Consider the following 19,307-nt stretch of genomic DNA (forward strand, 5'->3'; position numbering starts at 1 on the left):
TGCAGTGTGTTGCAGTGTGTTGCAGTGTGTTGCAGTGTGTTGCAGTGTGTTGCAGTGTGTTGCAGTGTGTTGCAGTGTGTGTGTTGCAGTGTGTTGCAGTGTATTGCAGTGTATTGCAGTGTGTTGCAGTGTTTGCAGTGTGCAGTGTTGCAGTTGCAGTGTGTTGCAGTGTATTGCAGTGTGTTGCAGTGTGTTGCAGTGTGTTGCAGTGTGTTGCAGTGTATTGCAGTGTGTTGCAGTGTGTTGCAGTGTGTTGCAGTGTGTTGCAGTGTATTGCAGTGTGTTGCAGTGTGTTGCAGGTGTGTTGCAGTGTGTTGCAGTGTGTTGCAGTGTGTTGCAGTGTGTTGCAGTGTGTTGCAGTGTGTTGCAGTGTGTTGCAGTGTGTTGCAGTGTGTTGCAGTGTGTTGCAGTGTGTTGCAGTGTGTTGCAGTGCGTTGCAGTGTGTTGCAGTGTATTGCAGTGTGTTGCAGTGTATTGCTGTTGCCCCTCGTGACCCCACAGTATAGTTGTATAACTATAACAGGTAAAGGGCATGCACCAGGGAGGAGACCTGGCCTGGGTGTTTTGTGCCTTTGCATTATTCAGATGGCTTGGCAGTGTTTGTGAGTGACAGTTATTGAGCTGGCAGGGGAAGCAGGGAAGCCGGGCTTGCACTGTGTTTATTCACTGACACGTGACTGCCTGTCCGTACATTTACCCCTCTGCGTGTCACACTTTTGCTTACCTCTGGGAAGCTGCTTATTAAATTGTCATGAAACGTGGTATTAACATTAGCTTATTAGATTATGGTGTGTATTGAAAAGGGATTTTCTGTTGTGTGTTTTCCAGCCTGAAGATGGCGCTGTGGAAGAAAGTGCAGCGCTTACCGACTGAAACCTTGAACAGCCTGTACCCCGCCAGCTTCCCCATCGAGGTGCGCCACTACCTGGCCAGCTGGCTGGAGGAGCAACCATGGTATGTATTAGGGGTGGGAATTTCCACCAGTCGAACCTAATGCCAGGCAATGTTATTCTACATGTGCGCCACAAAAATTCCCACGATAACACTAGAACCGCCGTGGCTATACTCAAAAGTAAAACCGCCAGCACCCGTCATTAATAATCAATCACATCAATATTAAAATGAAAGACAAACTCGGATACAACTCAAAAGTTTTATTCAGGCACATCATTTCAAAAATCTACACGGCCGAAACACTGTATTTCAGTGAACAATTAAACATAAAGGGTTTATTTTCTAACTTAAAAAAATTACAAAACACATTTTAAAAGAAACTAGTGTGTTAACAGGTATATGTACAAACAAAATGGTAAAAACTAAAGTAGTTTTTTGTTTAAAATGAAAGTAACGTGTGTTAGCTCTTGCTTGTGTTTCTTGGTGCCACACTGAATCCAGGCTGAGCTGCTACAGCACTCTGCAGCTTTGCAGTTTTCTGATTGAAATGTTTCTGCCGAAGCGCTGTGGCTAGCTTCAAGATGAAATCTCTCCTAATAATATTTTTTACTGTTGCATTCCTTGTATAAAACAAAGGAATTGATGGCTGCCAGGTCCAGTAGAGAGAACAACATGATTTTGTGTGTGTGTGTGTGTGTGTGTGTGTGTCTATATATATATATATATATATATATATATATATATATATATATATATATATATATATATATATATATATCACTAGATGTGATTGAAAAATGACAAATTCTGTTTTAGAGCAGATGCAGTGACTTTTTATTGAGCTGGTTAACAGTTGACATCACAAAGATGCTGCAGAATGATCTGTCGATCTCGGGCAGGTGTTGTGACTCTTGGTCTCCCGGTTGGCAGCCTGTCATTGACAGAGTGTGTCTGGTTATACCGTCTCGCCAGGTTTGAAATTGCTGGCTGTGAGCGCCCAAGACGGCGAGCCACAGCACGCTGCCCTAGTCCAGCGTCCAAAATGCCGATCGCACGAAGGCGCTGCTCTCTTGACAGACGTGGAATATTGTTTTTTTTCTTTTTTTTCTTAATTGCTTTTATTCAAGCTTGCAGTTCAACAGCTCAAATCACTCCATATCCAGTGTCCAATCAACAGTCTCACTAATTAGGTGATTAAGTGCATGTGCTTCACTCAAGCGTGTCATGGTCAAGGATGAGTGATCGAGTGATTTAAAAGAAACCAAAAACATTTTGTCAATGTCCGTCATTTATGTACCTAATTATTTATTCGAAATAAAAACTTGTATTAACCCTTTCAGGTCCTATGTCGGACCAGGTCCGACATTACAATTTTCCCTTTTCAGTCCAATGTTGGACCCTGTCCAGCATCATCAAAAAGATGTCACGCACAGGTCTCTAGTCGTTTTTTCTCTGGGAAAAAAAGCCAAGAAAACCTTTCAATGGCCGAGTGAGACCGATAGGAGCTGAATGAAGCCGAAAAAAAGGGCGTATCTGATATCCCCATGCACCACAGTGATAACTGCGACACAAACCAAGGAGAGAGCTGCTTCTGCATCCAGCGCTCAAAGAATATCACAGACATCTGCAGAGCTTTTTGAGATGTTACAGTAAAACAATAATGACTTGGATCACATTATTGAGGAGTTTGGTGATAAAATGAGTGATCAGGAGAGGATTTATCAGTATGCACGTCTATAAAGAGGTATGTGAAAAATACAGCCAACAAGGGGTGGGGCTTGGCAGGAGATACAGTACTGGGTGTGCTGTGGCGATTCAGTTCCTTTGTAAACCTGTTTTACTCTGAAAAAAAAATGAAACAGCGTGTGCGAAAATCTATTGGACTTGACACGCCTGACAAGTTCTGAGTAAGTGGACTGCTAAGGATTCAAATCAGTAAAGATTAAAGGCTTTGTTGCTAGGTGGGCTGGGTTATAACTTCCTTACTTTCGTGATCCTGCTTTTCAAACGCCTGTGAGCTATTTATTCAGGAAAAGTCATAAACGTTCAACCGCATAACGTTCAGACCCGCAGACTAATTTAAATTTGAAAACCTAAACTCGTCAAAATGACTTCCGTGGCTAATGTTAAGGTGGTATATGTGAATAAAACATTGTAACGACCTCTGGTCTTGAGGCTCAAAGCAGGAGATGGGATTCAGGCGCGAACAAAACTACTTTATTAATTAAACAGAGTCTGGGTCAGGACAACAAAAACAATAAATCCTTCCTCCTGTCTCTATCCGAAACACTCGCTCAGTTTCTCACTCTGCTCCACACGCACATACACACTACTTTTGTGGGGGGGGGGGGGGGGGGGTGCAGAGCAAGGGCATCTAGATGACATGGTCTGCACCAAAGAGCGGCTCACACACACGAACACACCCCCACACTACTGAATCTAGCTGTACGGTCCCGTCCCCGAACAATACAGATAGCGTGAATGCACAGGACCAGATGAAACAAAGTCTGCCAACCGGAACTGACTGGCTTGCTACAATATATTGAACTTACAGTCATGAAGAGATATTATTTCAATTTTTTCAAGTACTTGAGTAATAAATTAGTGCTTGAGTAATTATAATGATTACGAGCGCTCGAGTAATATTACAAACCCCTAGTATGTACCCCACATGCATTCACACACAGTCAGGGCAGCTACCCCACATGCATTCACACACAGTCAGGGCAGGACAGGCCTGGGAATCGCCGCTGGGATTGAGATCTCCTTGGATCTCAGAAAGCTCAGCTGCAGCAGCAGTCCCAGGCCTGGCCGAGACTTCTTGGTTTGTGATCTAGTAGTGGGGGTGGTTACTTTATCAGTGTTTGCAAATGCCCTATTAGGAAGCTGTGTAGAAAGCTGGCACATTTGGCAGAAATCAGAGATATTATCTTTAAACTTGCCCAAGCTTGAGTGGAAATACCCGAATGGCTTCTCTCTCTCTCTCTCTCTCTCTCTCTCTCTCTCTCTCTCTCTCTCTCTCTCTCTCTCTCTCTCTCTCTCTGTTATATCTTGCCACAGCACTTCAAATCCACCAGCTGGGCAGCAGGCATACAAACCCTGTCTCAGCCGCGGCAGGGATACACTGCTGTACAGAATCCATTCGACTTCTAGACAGTGGCGGTGCTGGCTGATTGGGGGCCCTAAGCCCTAATTACTGCATTATTAAAACGATCGCCACAGGGTGAGAACCTCTGATGTACAGAGTGTGTCGTTGTTTTTTTTAAAGATTTTAAAATGCAGTGTTGATCTTGGAAGGAAATTGACAGGAGAATTGCGTTATCTCGATGTACCGCTGCTTGCAACTCGGATTAATAGCTGCATTCTGATCTTGTCATCACAAACTTTTTGTCGTCATTGCGTTGGCTTCACAGCTCCGCTATACAAATCATGTGCAGCACTGCCCTGTGAAGACCCTGCTGTAACAGCAAACACTGCTGTTTACAAATGTAGGCACTAATAGTTTTATGAGAAGACGTTATAGTTGATCATTAACTCAGCAGCCTCCAGTATTCCCCTTACAGTATAATATATTCACATTTTCAGTCAGATCTGCTGCTGGTGGAAATCGAATCGAATCGAATCTAATCTCTCTCTCTCTCTCTCTCTCTCTATCTATATATATATATATATATATATATATATATATATATATATATATATATATATATATATATATATATAAAATGATATGCTAACTTCACTATAACAAACCCCCATGGCACCTGGAGAGATGATCGTTATATCAGGGTGTTCAGTGTAATAGGGTTTGGCATTTCTCTGCATCAGAATAGTGACAAAGCGGCAAATTTGAATTGAACATCAATATATAGCACTTTTATGAAGATTCCTTCACATTGATCAGCATTGTAAGGGTATTGTGAGAAGGTCCTCGTGTCACGTGTGTGGGTAACCGCATTGCAAGACGGAGAGGCATGGGAGCTGGAGCTGAAACGCTGGCACAGGCACGCAGGATTTATTAAACACAAAATGGAAAGTAAACACAGGTCATTTGACGCTATCAGAGGACACATACAGGAGAAGCACAAAAGGCGAAATAAAACACGGTACAAAAACTACAAATAAAAGATGCCACACAGGGCGAGCGCTAGCCTTACTGAACGAGGCGTCCCGCTCCAGGAACCGGCTGCCCCTGATTGAGGACTGGCACAGCCAATCACTCGCTGCCCTTATTAGAACGTGATCGTTCTAATAAGGCTAATTTGCATAGAAAAAAACGATCGTTGCTGTTGATAAAAACGGGTGTTTGTTATATTGAAGTTAGCCTGTATGTAGAATGTATATGTAATTGATATCTTTTTTTTATTTTTATGAAACTTGGTAAGGTTATTGTGTAGCATTGTTCTTTCGTTTTTGAGCGTATTACAATGCAGAGGTATACAGAGTGGGTATTCATGAATTATCCAGGCAGTGATGCTCATATATACCTGAGTCAGTGTCTTCCCTGTTGCTACAAACCTAATTATATGTTGCTGTTTTAAATTACCTAACGCTATGCCTGCAGTGTATTGCAGTGTGTTGCAGTGTGATGCAGTGCGTTGCAGTGTGTTGCTGTGTATTGCAGTGTGTATTGCAGTGTGTTGCAGTGTATTGCAGTGTGTTGCAGTGTGTTGCAGTGTGTTGCAGTGTGTTGCAGTGTGTTGCAGTGTGTTGCAGTGTGTTGCAGTGTGTTGCAGTGTGTTGCAGTGTATTGCAGTGTGTTGCAGTGTGTTGCAGTGTATTGCTGTGTATTGCAGTGTGTTGCAGTGTGTTGCAGTGTGTTGCAGTGTGCAGTGTGCAGTGTTGCATTGCAGTGTGTTGCAGTGTGTTGCAGTGTGTGTGTTGCAGTGTGTTGCAGTGTGTTGCAGTGTGTTGCAGTGTGTTGCAGTGTATTGCAGTGTGTTGCAGTGCGTTGCAGTGTATTGCAGTGCGTTGCAGTGTATTGCAGTGTATTGCAGTGTGTTGCAGTGTGTTGCTGTGTGTTGCAGTGTATTGCAGTGTGTTGCAGTGTATTGCAATGTATTGCTGTTGCCTCTCGTGAACCCACAGTATAGTTGTATAACTGTTAGTTGGCAGGTAAAGGGCATGCACCAGGGAGGAGACCTGGCCTGGGTGTTTTGTGCCTTTGCATTATTCAGATGGCTTGGTAGTGTTTGTGAGTGACAGTTATTGAGCTGGCAGGGGAAGCAGGGAAGCCGGGCTTGCACTGTGTTTATTCACTGACATCATTAAATAAATCCATAAAGAAATAAATGAAACAATAAAATAAATGTAAAAAAAAAATCGATTTTATATACTTTTCTTTCATCCACAGATTGGGAAAGCAGCAAAGCAACATAAAAATATACCCTCCTTTGTTTAGATCCAAAATCTTATTTATGGATTTCCGGAGTGTTCAAATGGCATTATACACACGGGAGGGGTCAGACGCAAAAAACACTCCATTATATAATAATAGCCGTACCCCCCCCCCCCCCCCCCCAAACTCAACACCACACAACCATCATGACAAATAGACATAATGAAGCCTTCTCACGTTTGTATAAGTTAGAAATCAGCTGATGTGTCAGTCGCACGAAGAGCAGAGCGTGTGGTTCTCACTTAACTCTACTGTGCAGAATATTTTTTTTTTTTCTACATGTAAATATCAGGACTTTCTTCCTATGCATCGGGACGCGGGAGATGTGCCAGGAAATTGGGACTGTCCTGACCATATAGACTGCTGGCATGTGTGGCTACAGTATGCATGTTAGGAAGACTTACATCAAACAGCTTACTTCTCTGCCACTGCAATGCGCAAAATCCTTTCTCCCTTCCCTTAAATGCATGTCTGTCACAGAGTCGGCCGAAATGGGCGGTGTCAGAACCAGGAAGGAATGAAATACACAACAGACAGGATGAAATGAAAGAGGATGGCGCCAGCTTGTGCCGGTTTACTGTAAATAAAAGGTTTAAACAAACAGAAACACAGCACTCTACGCCAAAATAAGAGACAAACAAAAACGGACTAGACTTAACAAAACGGTGCACGGACAGACACACTGACAAACACGGTGAGTTTCTAAATAAACAAGTATCGTGCTGGTCCCACCAGCACGCAATAGCAATTGTTGTAAACGATTTCTCCTCCTCTCTCTCCCGTTCTCCACTCACCGAACACCCAACCCCGAGTGAGTGAAAACATGCTGTTTTTATGCAGCTGTTCCGAAACTCGACTGCTAATCAATCATTCAATTGGAGTCGCGGTACAACTGCATGTGAATTAATAAAGTGCAATTCCCCGTGCTCACATATTATTACTTTTTACTTGCACTTGAAGTGCTGTGCAATCCTCATGCCTAAGTACAAATATACATTTTAAACACTCGTGTTACACAGACCCGTTTATATCCCGTGTACCAAAGCACCAACATTAAACACACAACATACAGAAAATACACACAGGGGCGGGCACTTCGTCACAATGTCCCATTATCATTATGAAGAGATAACCCTACTCCACATGTGTGAATTGCAAATCTACCAACAGCTAACTGTCATTCTGGGGAGATATGGCTACATCAAGGGACTGTTTGATTTAATCTGACTCAGTGGAAATGGCAGTTTATTTTTATTGTACATGGCATTGCAAAGTTGCTTGTGCAGAGAGAATGGAGGCTTTACTGTTTACTTTTAGGCTTTCTTATGCGTCATCCACATAAAAGACATCAGCCAAACTGACGAGAGGCTGTTGTACTAAAACACTAAATGAAGCTGCTGATTGCTGGGTCTAATGAAACTTGCTTTGGCTTGTGAGTGGATCTTTGTGTTTTAACAACTAACAGGAAATACCAACCTGTTACTTTCTGTGCCACTACTGCAGGTGTAAAGAGACCGGTTTGCCACAACACTTTTGGGTATTTAGGAACACTTCATTGGATTCCTAAACTAGAAGGTAAAATTTAGAATGAGCGATTCTGCATATCGGCCTGCAGCTTCAGAATCTAAAAAGAACATTACAAAATCTTAAATACAAGTTTTTATTAAATATGCTGCATTCGTAAAATCTATCTATCTATCTATCTATCTATCTATCTATCTATCTATCTATCTATCTATCTATCTATCTATCTATCTTATATATGGGTTGTAGTTACATATTTATATATGTGTGTGTGTGCGTATTAAAAATTACCATTTTGACAGCGGATTGCAGTATCAGTATCTATAATTAAATGCCATTCATCATTTTTATTTAGCAGCTTGATCGCGGTTGTGGGTGTCTCTTTCTGTTGAGCAGCTCTGAGAGTCGGTGAGTTCATTGAGTCAGCGTTGAGTCACACTAGCTCTCAACACTGAGTTTAGGAACAATTTTGAGATTGCTGCTTCTCAGTGTTGAGTTTGGGAATGCAGGCAATGCTGTGAACAAACTGTGGAGTTCTCTAATGACGTTTCAAGCCACGTGATCCTTATCGTGCGTCTCAAGCTGACTTAACGTTGTTTCAGACCTTCAATAAAGTTCAGTTTGCTTTTATTTAAAACGGTGAGACAGCATTTCATTTTATAGGTTGCCAAGGGTTATACACACGCAGGGAGAAAAAATAAAAGACAACACAAGGAATATTAGCAAGTGGCTAGCAATTCATCAAGGGCAGACCTGAAGGAGTGCAGCTACTTGTCCTCAAGAGTATGTTGACGACATTTCATTTTCCAGCAATATAATATACATAAGTTACACTAATATAAGAATATAATGTGAGCAACATTTATTTTTAATGATTAAATCCTTTAAAACATTTTTTAATAAATACTTCAGTATATTAGTTTGTGTTTGATTTTGTAACACGCAGAATGCCCAGTTATCGCAAAGAGGACTAGAAAAGGTTTCACGTCTTAGCAAATGTCAAAAGAGATAATAACCCTTTGTAAACTTGCTTTCTGTTTTGTTATAGTGTTTGGGTCTTTTTCATTTTTGTGTAAACGTAACATGGTATCACAAGTAAGATAATGAAAAGGAGCATCAGTAAAGGTTACTCACCCGAGTTTTAGTGACACAGAGGTTGTTTGGGATGCGTGTCTTGCCCTCTTAACCCACCCACAGATAAACTGCGTGTAAAACTCCAGTCCTTGTAGTATCTCAGATCTCTGAGGGTGTGTGGGCTAGATGTACTTATCTTATAATTTATTATGTCCAAAAAAACACCCTTTGCAATAATTGCATGTCCCAGCTCCATCTTTGCTCGGAAATAGCACACGGATCTTGATTACCAATTATATTTATTTTTTTACTGTATCTTTTCTTAGGTGATCCCTCTAATTTCCTAAAATAGTCAGAAAATGCTGCCATTTTCGTCGTTGTTCAGTGATGTGTATCAGTAAAACGCACACAAGCCCACCAACATATCCACTGTCTCTGTTAAGAATCGTTGCTAGGTGATTTATGACATCATCGAAAACAATCTGTTGTCGGCCATGTTTCCTTCTTTCAACTAAATAAGGCAAAGTTTCATCTCTTTTAGTGGACTTCCAACTTTCTGTTGTTGCCGCTGCTTGACAAGCTGCCTTGTTTGTTTTGAATGAATGATTTTGTGATGTTGTATTTGTGTCTTTATAGCGAATGTACCACGCTAGTGTCACGTAATGACTTGTAGAAGTAAATATGTGGTAATAACATGTGAAACTTCAACATACATACTGAGCATGCGTACCGAGCATACATACTGAGCATGCGTACCGAGCATACATACTGAGCATGCGTACCGAGCATACATACTGAGCATGCGTACCGAGCATACATACTGAGCATGCGTACCGAGCATACATACTGAGCATGCGTACCGAGCATACATACTGAGCATGCGTACCGAGCATACATACTGAGCATGCGTACCGAGCATACATACTGAGCATGCGTACCGAGCATACATACTGAGCATGCGTACCGAGCATACATACTGAGCATGCGTACCGAGCATACATACTGAGCATGCGTACCGAGCATACATACTGAGCATGCGTACCGAGCATACATACTGAGCATGCGTACCGAGCATACATACTGAGCATGCGTACCGAGCATACATACTGAGCATGCGTACCGAGCATACATACTGAGCATGCGTACCGAGCATACATACTGAGCATGCGTACCGAGCATACATACTGAGCATGCGTACCGAGCATACATACTGAGCATGCGTACTGAGCATACATACTGAGCATGCGTGGGTTTACTGAGCATGCATTAGCAGTATAGCGTACATGGGTATCAAGGTAAATATGCAAATATCCTCCTTTTTAAGAAGTAAAGGTTATATTTGATCCACCCACAAAGACAGCTATTGATTGCAATCTTTGGACCATGCCTTCCCGTTTTCTGAAAGCATTCGCACCTGGCATACCTTCCTTTAACCTGGTTGTATTTAGTTTTATAGTCGAAGGTACAGAATACAATGCAATATAGGTAATGATGAGTTTGCAGTGCACTGGGGAGCCTGCACTTTGATTACTGTTTTCAGTTGTGGTCCCTGCATTATAAAAAGGACACTGCCTTGGACAGAGTCCAACAAAGAGCAGCCCCCGGGGCTTAAATGAAGGAGCTCTGCAGATTGAGGGAACTGAATCTGATTAGAAGTAAGAATTAGACAGGGGGATTGCAGTCTTTAACAGGAGAACTTAAAAATGTAAAAGGAGTTGACGAAGTTAACCCTAGCCAATGCAACACAGAAACCAGGACCAGAGGACAACACAGTGGAGACATTTCTTTACACTGGGTGTACGGAGTGGTTTATCTAGCCACATTGTTTATTCAGATCCTGACTTGAGTCAAGTTTTGGCATCAGTCAGCCGCTAGGAACCGGCTGAGCACCGATGGGTCAGAGGGCCTCCTCTTGTTGGTAAATGTTCTTCTGTTCTCATTGCAGGGATGATCTGGACCTGATGGACCCCACCACAGAAGGCAAGGCTTTGATCCTGCTGTCTCACATCATGAACCAGCTCCTGAGACTAGCGGAGCACAACCACAACATAGTGGAGAGAATGAGACTCCAGCACATTGCCTCCAACATGGTACGAGACTCCAGCTAAAGCTTTGCGAAGAGAAGGGAGCCAAATTTATTTAGAACAAACAGGAATTGATGGAAGTCTGAAATCTTAAAAGGAGTTGACAAAGTGCAGGACAGAGGGAAGGAGACTCTTCTTCACACAGAGAGTGGTGAGGGGATGGAACGGGTTACCTAGTCATGTTGTTGAAGGAGACTCTTCTTCACAGAGAGTGGTGAGGGGATGGAATGGGTTACCTAGTCATGTTGATGAAGGAGACTCTTCTTCACACAGAGAGTGGTGAGGGGATGGAATGGGTTACCTAGTCATGTTGATGAAGGAGACTCTTCTTCACACAGAGAGTGGTGAGGGGATGGAATGGGTTAGCTAGTCATGTTGTTGAAGGAGACTCTTCTTCACACAGAGAGTGGTGAGGGGATGGAATGGGTTACCTAGTCATGTTGTTGAAGGAGACTCTTCTTCACACAGAGAGTGGTGAGGGGATGGAATGGGTTACCTAGTCATGTTGTTGAAGGAGACTCTTCTTCACACAGAGAGTGGTGAGGGGATGGAATGGGTTACCTAGTCATGTTGTTGAAGGAGACTCTTCTTCACACAGAGAGTGGTGAGGGGATGGAATGGGTTACCTAGTCATGTTGTTGAAGGAGACTCTTCTTCACACAGAGAGTGGTGAGGGGATGGAATGGGTTGCCTAGTCATGTTGTTGAAGGAGACTCTTCTTCACACAGAGAGTGGTGAGGGGATGGAATGGGTTACCTAGTCATGTTGTTGAAGGAGACTCTTCTTCACAGGGCTGCCTAGTCATGATGAGAGTGGTGAGGGGATGGAATGGGTTACCTAGTCATGTTGTTGAAGGAGACTCTTCTTCACACAGAGAGTGGTGAGGGGATGGAATGGGTTACCTAGTCATGTTGTTGAAGGAGACTCTTCTTCACACAGAGAGTGGTGAGGGGATGGAATGGGTTACCTAGTCATGTTGTTGAAGGAGACTCTTCTTCACACAGAGAGTGGTGAGGGGATGGAATGGGTTACCTAGTCATGTTGTTGAAGGAGACTCTTCTTCACACAGAGAGTGGTGAGGGGATGGAATGGGTTACCTAGTCATGTTGTTGAAGGAGACTCTTCTTCACACAGAGAGTGGTGAGGGGATGGAATGGGTTACCTAGTCATGTTGTTGAAGGAGACTCTTCTTCACACAGAGAGTGGTGAGGGGATGGAATGGGTTACCTAGTCATGTTGCTGAAGGAGACTCTTCTTCACACAGAGAGTGGTGAGGGGATGGAATGGGTTACCTAGTCATGTTGTTGAAGGAGACTCTTCTTCACACAGAGAGTGGTGAGGGGATGGAATGGGTTACCTAGTCATGTTGTTGAAGGAGACTCTTCTTCACACAGAGAGTGGTGAGGGGATGGAATGGGTTACCTAGTCATGTTGTTGAAGGAGACTCTTCTTCACACAGAGAGGTGAGGGGATGGAATTGGTTACCTAGTCATGTTGTTGAAGGAGACTCTTCTTCACACAGGGAGTGGTGAGGGGATTGAATGGGTTACCTAGTCATGTTGCTGAAGGAGACTGTTCTTCACACAGAGAGTGGTGAGGGGATGGAACGGGTTACCTAGTCATGTTGTTGAAGGAGACTCTTCTTCACAGAGAGTAGTGAGGGGATGGAATGGGTTACTTAGTCATGTTGTTGAAGGAGACTCTTCACACTGAGAGGTGAGGGGATGGAATGGGTTAACTAGTCATGTTGTTGAAGGAGACTCTTCACACAGAGAGCGGTGAGGGGATGGAATGGGTTACCTAGTCATGTTGTTGAAGGAGACTCTTCTTCACACAGAGAGTGGTGAGGGGATGGAATGGGTTACCTAGTCATGCTGTTGAAGGAGACTCTTCTTTACATAGAGAGTGGTGAGGGGATGGAATGGGTTACTGAGCTATGTTGTTGATGCTGAATCACTGCGATGCAAGCTGTTCTCATGGGTTATTGTGCTTGTGTTTGTGGGTGTGTTTCAGACTGTGTACCAAATGCAGCCGCTGCAGCTTGTCAGGGCAGTGCAGGAGATCCTGAAGAGGGAGCGAGCCCTCCTGAACCAGGGGGTAAGACTTTCTAAAGAATATGGACCAAGCATGAGGTAAAGCTGTAAGAAACCGAGTCAAGGCGGCAAGTGTTCTGGTCTTCAGTGTGCTCATTCAGGTGCTCCAGAACCCCCTGCGTGTTTAGAAGAGATTCATAGCCGTGTCTTCTGTATCGCAGCAATATTTTTTTCAACATAATCCCAATTCAGGAATTACGTTTTTTAAAAACTTTTACACTGGAACGTTTGCCAGGAGAAAGATGTTTCCTTCTAAGCGTCGCAGTGTGTCTAGGTCATGCTTCCTCCTGCAACAATGCTGGCGCTGTGTTTGAACTGAGTGCGTATTATGCTAGAGGGAGGATGATCTGGATACACTGCGATCCTTACCAGAGAAATTCTCTGTATCTTGGCGAAGGCTCACAAGTTTAGAAATGTATACCACAGTTGATGTATGACCCTTAATCAGGGCTGGATTAACACAGGGGCTTTAGGGGCTGCAGCCCAGTGCCTGTAATTCACAATACGATATCTAAGAAATGAATAAGTTGCGTGTGTCAGAAAAACGTGTGTGTTTTACCAAGTCCTATTGAGTAGGAGGAGCCGGGACTGTCTGATCATATGACTGGACCTATGGCCGAGTCACGTGCCGCTTTTATCATCTGTGCTGCGGCGAGAACGTGACGCACATCAAAACCGGTAAACGTCTACAAAGCAGCACCTGGGAAGTGTGAGAGTGACGCCGAAAAGCAGAAACACAACAAGTACAGCGTTGTGTGTGTTTCCATGTAGTTTTCTTTCAGACTGAGAAATTCTCGTTCCAAATGCAAATAAACAAATTCTTGTCAAAGTAGGGGAAGCTGTCTTTGTGTCTGAGTTCCAGTTTGGCCATGTGCGGCACTCTGATACCATAGAGCTTTCTTAAACCGGGTTTACATTGAAAAACAATCTGTCTGCTGATTCTGCTGACACAGTTAATAATACAATTCCATCAGAAAGTGCTCTGTACTGTCCTTCTGTTATTTGCTACACTTATTTGGCTGCATATATTGAGATAAGGACAACATATTTCCTGATAACTTGCTGTTATGACAAAAGAGTCTACAGTTTTCGTTTCCCATTTTGTATTTGAAACGGCCAGTAACGCTGTGGCCAATACTCCTTTTCAAAACTGGCACAAATTCAAGAGTTGCATCCGGTAAAATGTGGATCAGCTAAGAGCGAGTAGTGTGACATTAATGTTAATTGAGTGTGGTGGTAGCAAAACAGTAAAGGGAAGCAAATGAACACGCTTCCCGTTAAACATAATAATTTAACCCAGCCCTGCCCATGATGCGTGAGTTGGCAGCAGGCTTAAAATATAACACTGCAGTGAAGAAAATACGGGATTCAGCAAAGACAGTGTAATGTGATCCTCATAAACACTGCAGGGTGTTCTATGAACATTTCCCAACTTCTCTGAAGCGGAGGGAACAATAAGCTACTTTTCATGAGTCTTGAAATGGGTCCAGGAGACCGGGAGACCTAGTCCTGGGCAGCTTTGTTGTATGAAGCCCCAAGTCTCCCCTGGTGTGCCGTGCAGTGGCCTGAAACCTAGTCTCCTGAAGCCAAGTTCCCTCAGCCTTCCATGAACAGTTTAATGATGGCATCTCTCACAGGGGCTGCTGTCATCCCTCGCTGATATAAGAACACCAACATATGCAGTTCTTAATCAGTACACCTGAAGAAAGCATAAGCCAAACACTTGACTAAGTTTCTTATAGTTTTAACCTGGACTTCTGACAATTAATAGAAGAAAATAATAAAATGCTTTGCAGTAAAATAAAAGCTAAACAAAAAAATGACACCCAAACCCACCGTGTCTAATCATTCTCTTTAAACAGAATATCACACCCCTTCACTGATATGAGCTGAGAATCCGCTAAGTGAAGTGGTGCAGCCAGGGGGTTTACAAAATGTGTTAATCAAGGGGTAGTGACTTTGCTGTGGCATGTTGTGAGGTATATAAACCCAATACAATTACTTGAATGAGAGAATCCCATTAGTACTGAGTTACATGTCACAGCACTGCCATTGTCCTACTTCAACCCCTTGTTTGCCTGAAATAATAACTGTAGTCTACTGAAAGAGTTTGTTCGAGAGCAGGACTTGAGTGAGACCAGTAAGCAGTGGTTTGAGTAATAACAGAATGGCAGGCTACCATAGTAAACAGTGGGTCCCCAGTCCTGTAGTGGGGTTTAAAGGTAGATAGTGGAAGCAGTTATACACAGTGTTACTGACAGTGCGGAGTGTGCTGATATTCATACTCGGAATTGCTTTTTAAGAAGCACTGATCAGCAGGTATTAAATCAATCCATTCAGAAATGTGTTGATTTCAAAAGAAGAAAAGCTGTCCTTCCCTCACCTTTACAATTGAGTACCAAGCAGTGGCAGTTATCTCCGCTTTGTGTTTTAAAAGCCGAATTGGAAACTCATTTTCCTCTCATCTGGGGCGCTGACATTTGTACTGCCTCAGTACAGCAGTAAAAAATTGATATTTTGCTTCCAAAAAACACTCAGCTAATTGTCATTGATTGGCACTCAATTGTAGAGGTGAGGGAAGGACAGCTTTTCTTGTTTTGAAATCAACACATTATTGAATAGATCTGTTTAATACCTGTCGATAAATACTTCATAAAGGCAATTCCGAGTCTCAGCTCAGACCTCCTGACGATTCTCATCTCATGGACAGCACTGTGGTGGATGTGTGTCTCTTTCTGCAGAACTTCCCAGGTCTGGGGGTCCCAGGACAGCTCCCTCAGGCTGGCTCTCCAGCCCCGTCGCCAGCCCCCTCCCCTCTGCCCACACACTCAACTGCAGGAGGGAAGCAGAGTGACGACAGGGAGAGACACAGGGCCATTGAGAGGCTGGCTCTAAAGGTCGGGGAGGTTCAGAACTGCCGCAAAGAGATTCACCATCTCCAGGAGAGCATGAACTGGGAAAAGCAGAACTACGACTCCCTCCAAGGTACCAAGGGCACTATAACACAACCTTCAGAATCGTGAGCTATACCAGACTATTAGTCCTTGACTCCACACTGGTTCACCAAGTTGTTGCAACAGGAACAAAACAATGTTGTCGACTTTTATTTGTAATCCCACAGTGTCTAACGCGTAGCTATTTCAGAAGCAACTGAAGACACTAGCCTGACTTGCCTGTGCCTGACTTTGTTGTTTTATAGATGCTCCTTCTCATAGTGCTCGGATGATGTGGACTTTTGCTTGTCTTGTTTTCCAGCCCAGGTGATACAAAACAGCATGCTGGACCAGAACCTACCTAAGAGCTGCAACAACCTCCAGAATCGAATCCAGCAGGATGAGTTAAAGAGCCAAGCATTCACTGAGGTGAGTTTCTGTATATAAAGAGCATTCACGGGCTCTCCTGTCATCTCTATAGGTAAAGGCACGCCTGTGTGGTGTGCAGGGGGAGTCATGCAGTCAGGGGAGCGCAGAGGTCCCTGAGGGTCTGCTGTGGTAAAGGCACGCCTGTGTGGTGTGCAGGGGGAGTCATGCAGTCAGGGGAGCGCAGAGGTCCCTGAGGGTGCTGGTAAAGGCACGCCTGTGTGGTGTGCAGGGGGAGTGCAGTCAGGGGAGCGCAGAGGTCCCTGAGGGTCTGCCACGCCTGTGTGGTGTGCAGGGGGAGTCATGCAGTCAGGGGAGCGCAGAGGTCCCTGAGGGTCTGCTGTGGTAAAGGCACGCCTGTGTGGTGTGCAGGGGGAGTCATGCAGTCAGGGGAGCGCAGAGGTCCCTGAGGGTCTGCCGTGGTAAAGGCACGCCTGTGTGGTGTGCAGGGGGAGTCATGCAGTCAGGGGAGCGCAGAGGTCCCTGAGGGTCTGCCGTGGTAAAGGCACGCCTGTGTGGTGTGCAGGGGGAGCCATGCAGTCAGGGGAGCGCAGAGGTCCCTGAGGGTCTGCCGTGGTAAAGGCACGCCTGTGTGGTGTGCAGGGGGAGTCATGCAGTCAGGGGAGCGCAGAGGTCCCTGAGGGTCTGCCGTGGTAAAGGCACGCCTGTGTGGTGTGCAGGGGGAGTCATGCAGTCAGGGGAGCGCAGAGGTCCCTGAGGGTCTGCCGTGGTAAAGGCACGCCTGTGTGGTGTGCAGGGGGAGCCATGCAGTCAGGGGAGCGCAGAGGTCCCTGAGGGTCTGCAGTGTGGTAAAGGCACGCCTGTGTGGTGTGCAGGGGGAGTCATGCAGTCAGGGGAGCGCAGAGGTCCCTGAGGGTCTGCCGTGGTAAAGGCACGCCTGTGTGGTGTGCAGGGGGAGTCATGCAGTCAGGGGAGCGCAGAGGTCCCTGAGGGTCTGCCGTGGTAAAGGCACGCCTGTGTGGTGTGCAGGGGGAGTCATGCAGTCAGGGGAGCGCAGAGGTCCCTGAGGGTCTGCCGTGGTAAAGGCACGCCTGTGTGGTGTGCAGGGGGAGTCATGCAGTCAGGGGAGCGCAGAGGTCCCTGAGGGTCTGCCGTGGTAAAGGCACGCCTGTGTGGTGTGCAGGGGGGAGTCATGCAGTCAGGGGAGCGCAGAGGTCCCTGAGGGTCTGCCGTGGTAAAGGCACGCCTGTGTGGTGTGCAGGGGGAGTCATGCAGTCAGGGGAGCGCAGTCTCGTTGCTGGATAAACAAAGGGAAAGCCTTCAACAAAGAACACTCATTTCCACTGCGTTTATTTTGGTGTGTAAACCGTTTGACACAAACCCTGCATTTTGCTTTCACTTATAAAAGTAAACGTATTAAAAATAAATTATTTGACAAAAAAAGTGTTGCTGTTCATCAATAAGAGGCCAGTGTTCATTGTGGTTGCTTCAGTTCTGTAAATGTAAATGACGAAGTTGCACCGGAGTTTAACACCTGTTTCTTTGTGAGTCCAAGGCAGCTGTTACTTTCACAGTGTGATAACTGCAACGACTGATGGAGATATAATAGTTGTATTGTTGGATAGGGAAAAGGGAGTGCATGTCATATGAAACTGTTAGAGAGTGAGGTGGTTAGATTTCTGGGGTTTTACCTTGTTTTCAGTTGCCAGTGTCCCCTAAGGGTGACCAGGTTCCGGTATGACGCGCCTGTGAAATAATTACAGGCGTTGTTTGAGAGGAATCGGGAGTGGAGAGGATTCCTTTGCTCCCAGGAGAATGTGTAAGAGAAGAAGCACTAACTATGGAGAAAGTCCTATTTATAGGAGCCCAAGCGTAATTTGAGATTATTGAAATTTCTCACCCAGTATTTCAAATGGCATTATGGTCCAGTCGTGTTTCTCACATCCACTGGGGGCAGTGTTTCAGGAGGCAGGTTACACTCTGGTGTTCCAGCTGTTCTTAGAGAGCCAGAGCATGAGGACGGAAATAGAAAATGAGAAAAAGTGAATCTAAACAAGAAAATACTTCATTAGGAAATATGCCATATATTTGGAAAATGCTATTCCATTTGTAATATGTGTCTCGCATGTTATTGCACACATCTCTGTTTTCACATTGAAAAGGGTTATTTTAGTTTCAGGTGGTCTTGTGCTTCCTAGGTCATTTCAACTGGAGGGTAAAATTGTCCCACCCCTTCACCATATATTTAATTTAATCAATTAGCTGCTTCCCCTGTTGACTTGAACCGGAAGACCCAGTACCCTGCTCCCCTGTGCTGTACCCTGCTCCCATGTGCTGTTCCCAGCTCCCCCGTGCTGCTCCCTGCTCCCCTGTGCTGTTCCCTGCTCCTCTGTGCTGTACCTTGCTCCCCTGTGCTGTTCACTGCTCCTCTGTGCTGTACCTTGCTCCCCTGTGATGTATCCCTTTCCTCCCCGTTTGTAACCCATCTCTTACTCCAGTGTAGGAGTAAGATTTATAATAGTTTAAAAACAGCTCACAACATCCGGGACTACATTTTGGTTACTAATCTCTGAAGTTGTGAGCTGTTTCTAAACTCTCTAGTAAATACTTAGTATGATCTGTCCTACAGGAGGACCCAGCTGCTCCTGCAGTAATCATCATCTGGCTGTCTTGTTCAGTGTCTGTTCCTCTTGTGTTGTATTCTACAGAAACGGATCAAGCTGATTCAGGAGGCAGTACACACTCTGGAACACACCCAGCAGCAAGTGGAACTGCACATTCGGAGCTGGAAACGACAGCAGCACCTCGCGACCATCGGAGCACCCTTCAGTGATAACCTGTCCTCACTGCAAAACTGGTGAGAGCGGTTCATGTTTTTAAACTATAGGAAAAAGGCACGCCCGTGTGCTGTGCAGAATGG

The 19,307-nt window shown here is 44.7% G+C and overlaps 1 protein-coding gene across 2 annotated transcripts in view; it reads left to right on the forward strand.

Annotated features, from left to right (window-relative positions):
* Positions 1–518: 518 nt before the first annotated feature.
* Positions 519–19,307, forward strand: part of stat6 (signal transducer and activator of transcription 6, interleukin-4 induced) — a 31,758-nt gene continuing 12,969 nt past the window's right edge. Inside the window, exons 1-7 of one of the 2 annotated variants that reach the window (XM_041241943.1) lie at positions 7,831–7,867; positions 8,172–8,224; positions 10,836–10,980; positions 12,988–13,071; positions 15,809–16,052; positions 16,323–16,429; positions 19,096–19,244. In XM_041241943.1, coding sequence (XP_041097877.1) covers positions 10,852–10,980; positions 12,988–13,071; positions 15,809–16,052; positions 16,323–16,429; positions 19,096–19,244 — 713 coding nt within the window. In that variant the 5' untranslated portion in view covers positions 7,831–7,867; positions 8,172–8,224; positions 10,836–10,851. Of the gene's footprint in view, positions 955–7,830; positions 7,868–8,171; positions 8,225–10,835; positions 10,981–12,987; positions 13,072–15,808; positions 16,053–16,322; positions 16,430–19,095; positions 19,245–19,307 lie in introns of those variants that run through there. The other variant, XM_041241942.1, reaches the window with a different exon arrangement.

This window comes from Polyodon spathula, unplaced genomic scaffold (assembly GCF_017654505.1).
Source record: "Polyodon spathula isolate WHYD16114869_AA unplaced genomic scaffold, ASM1765450v1 scaffolds_836, whole genome shotgun sequence".
Lineage (NCBI taxonomy): Eukaryota > Metazoa > Chordata > Actinopteri > Acipenseriformes > Polyodontidae > Polyodon > Polyodon spathula.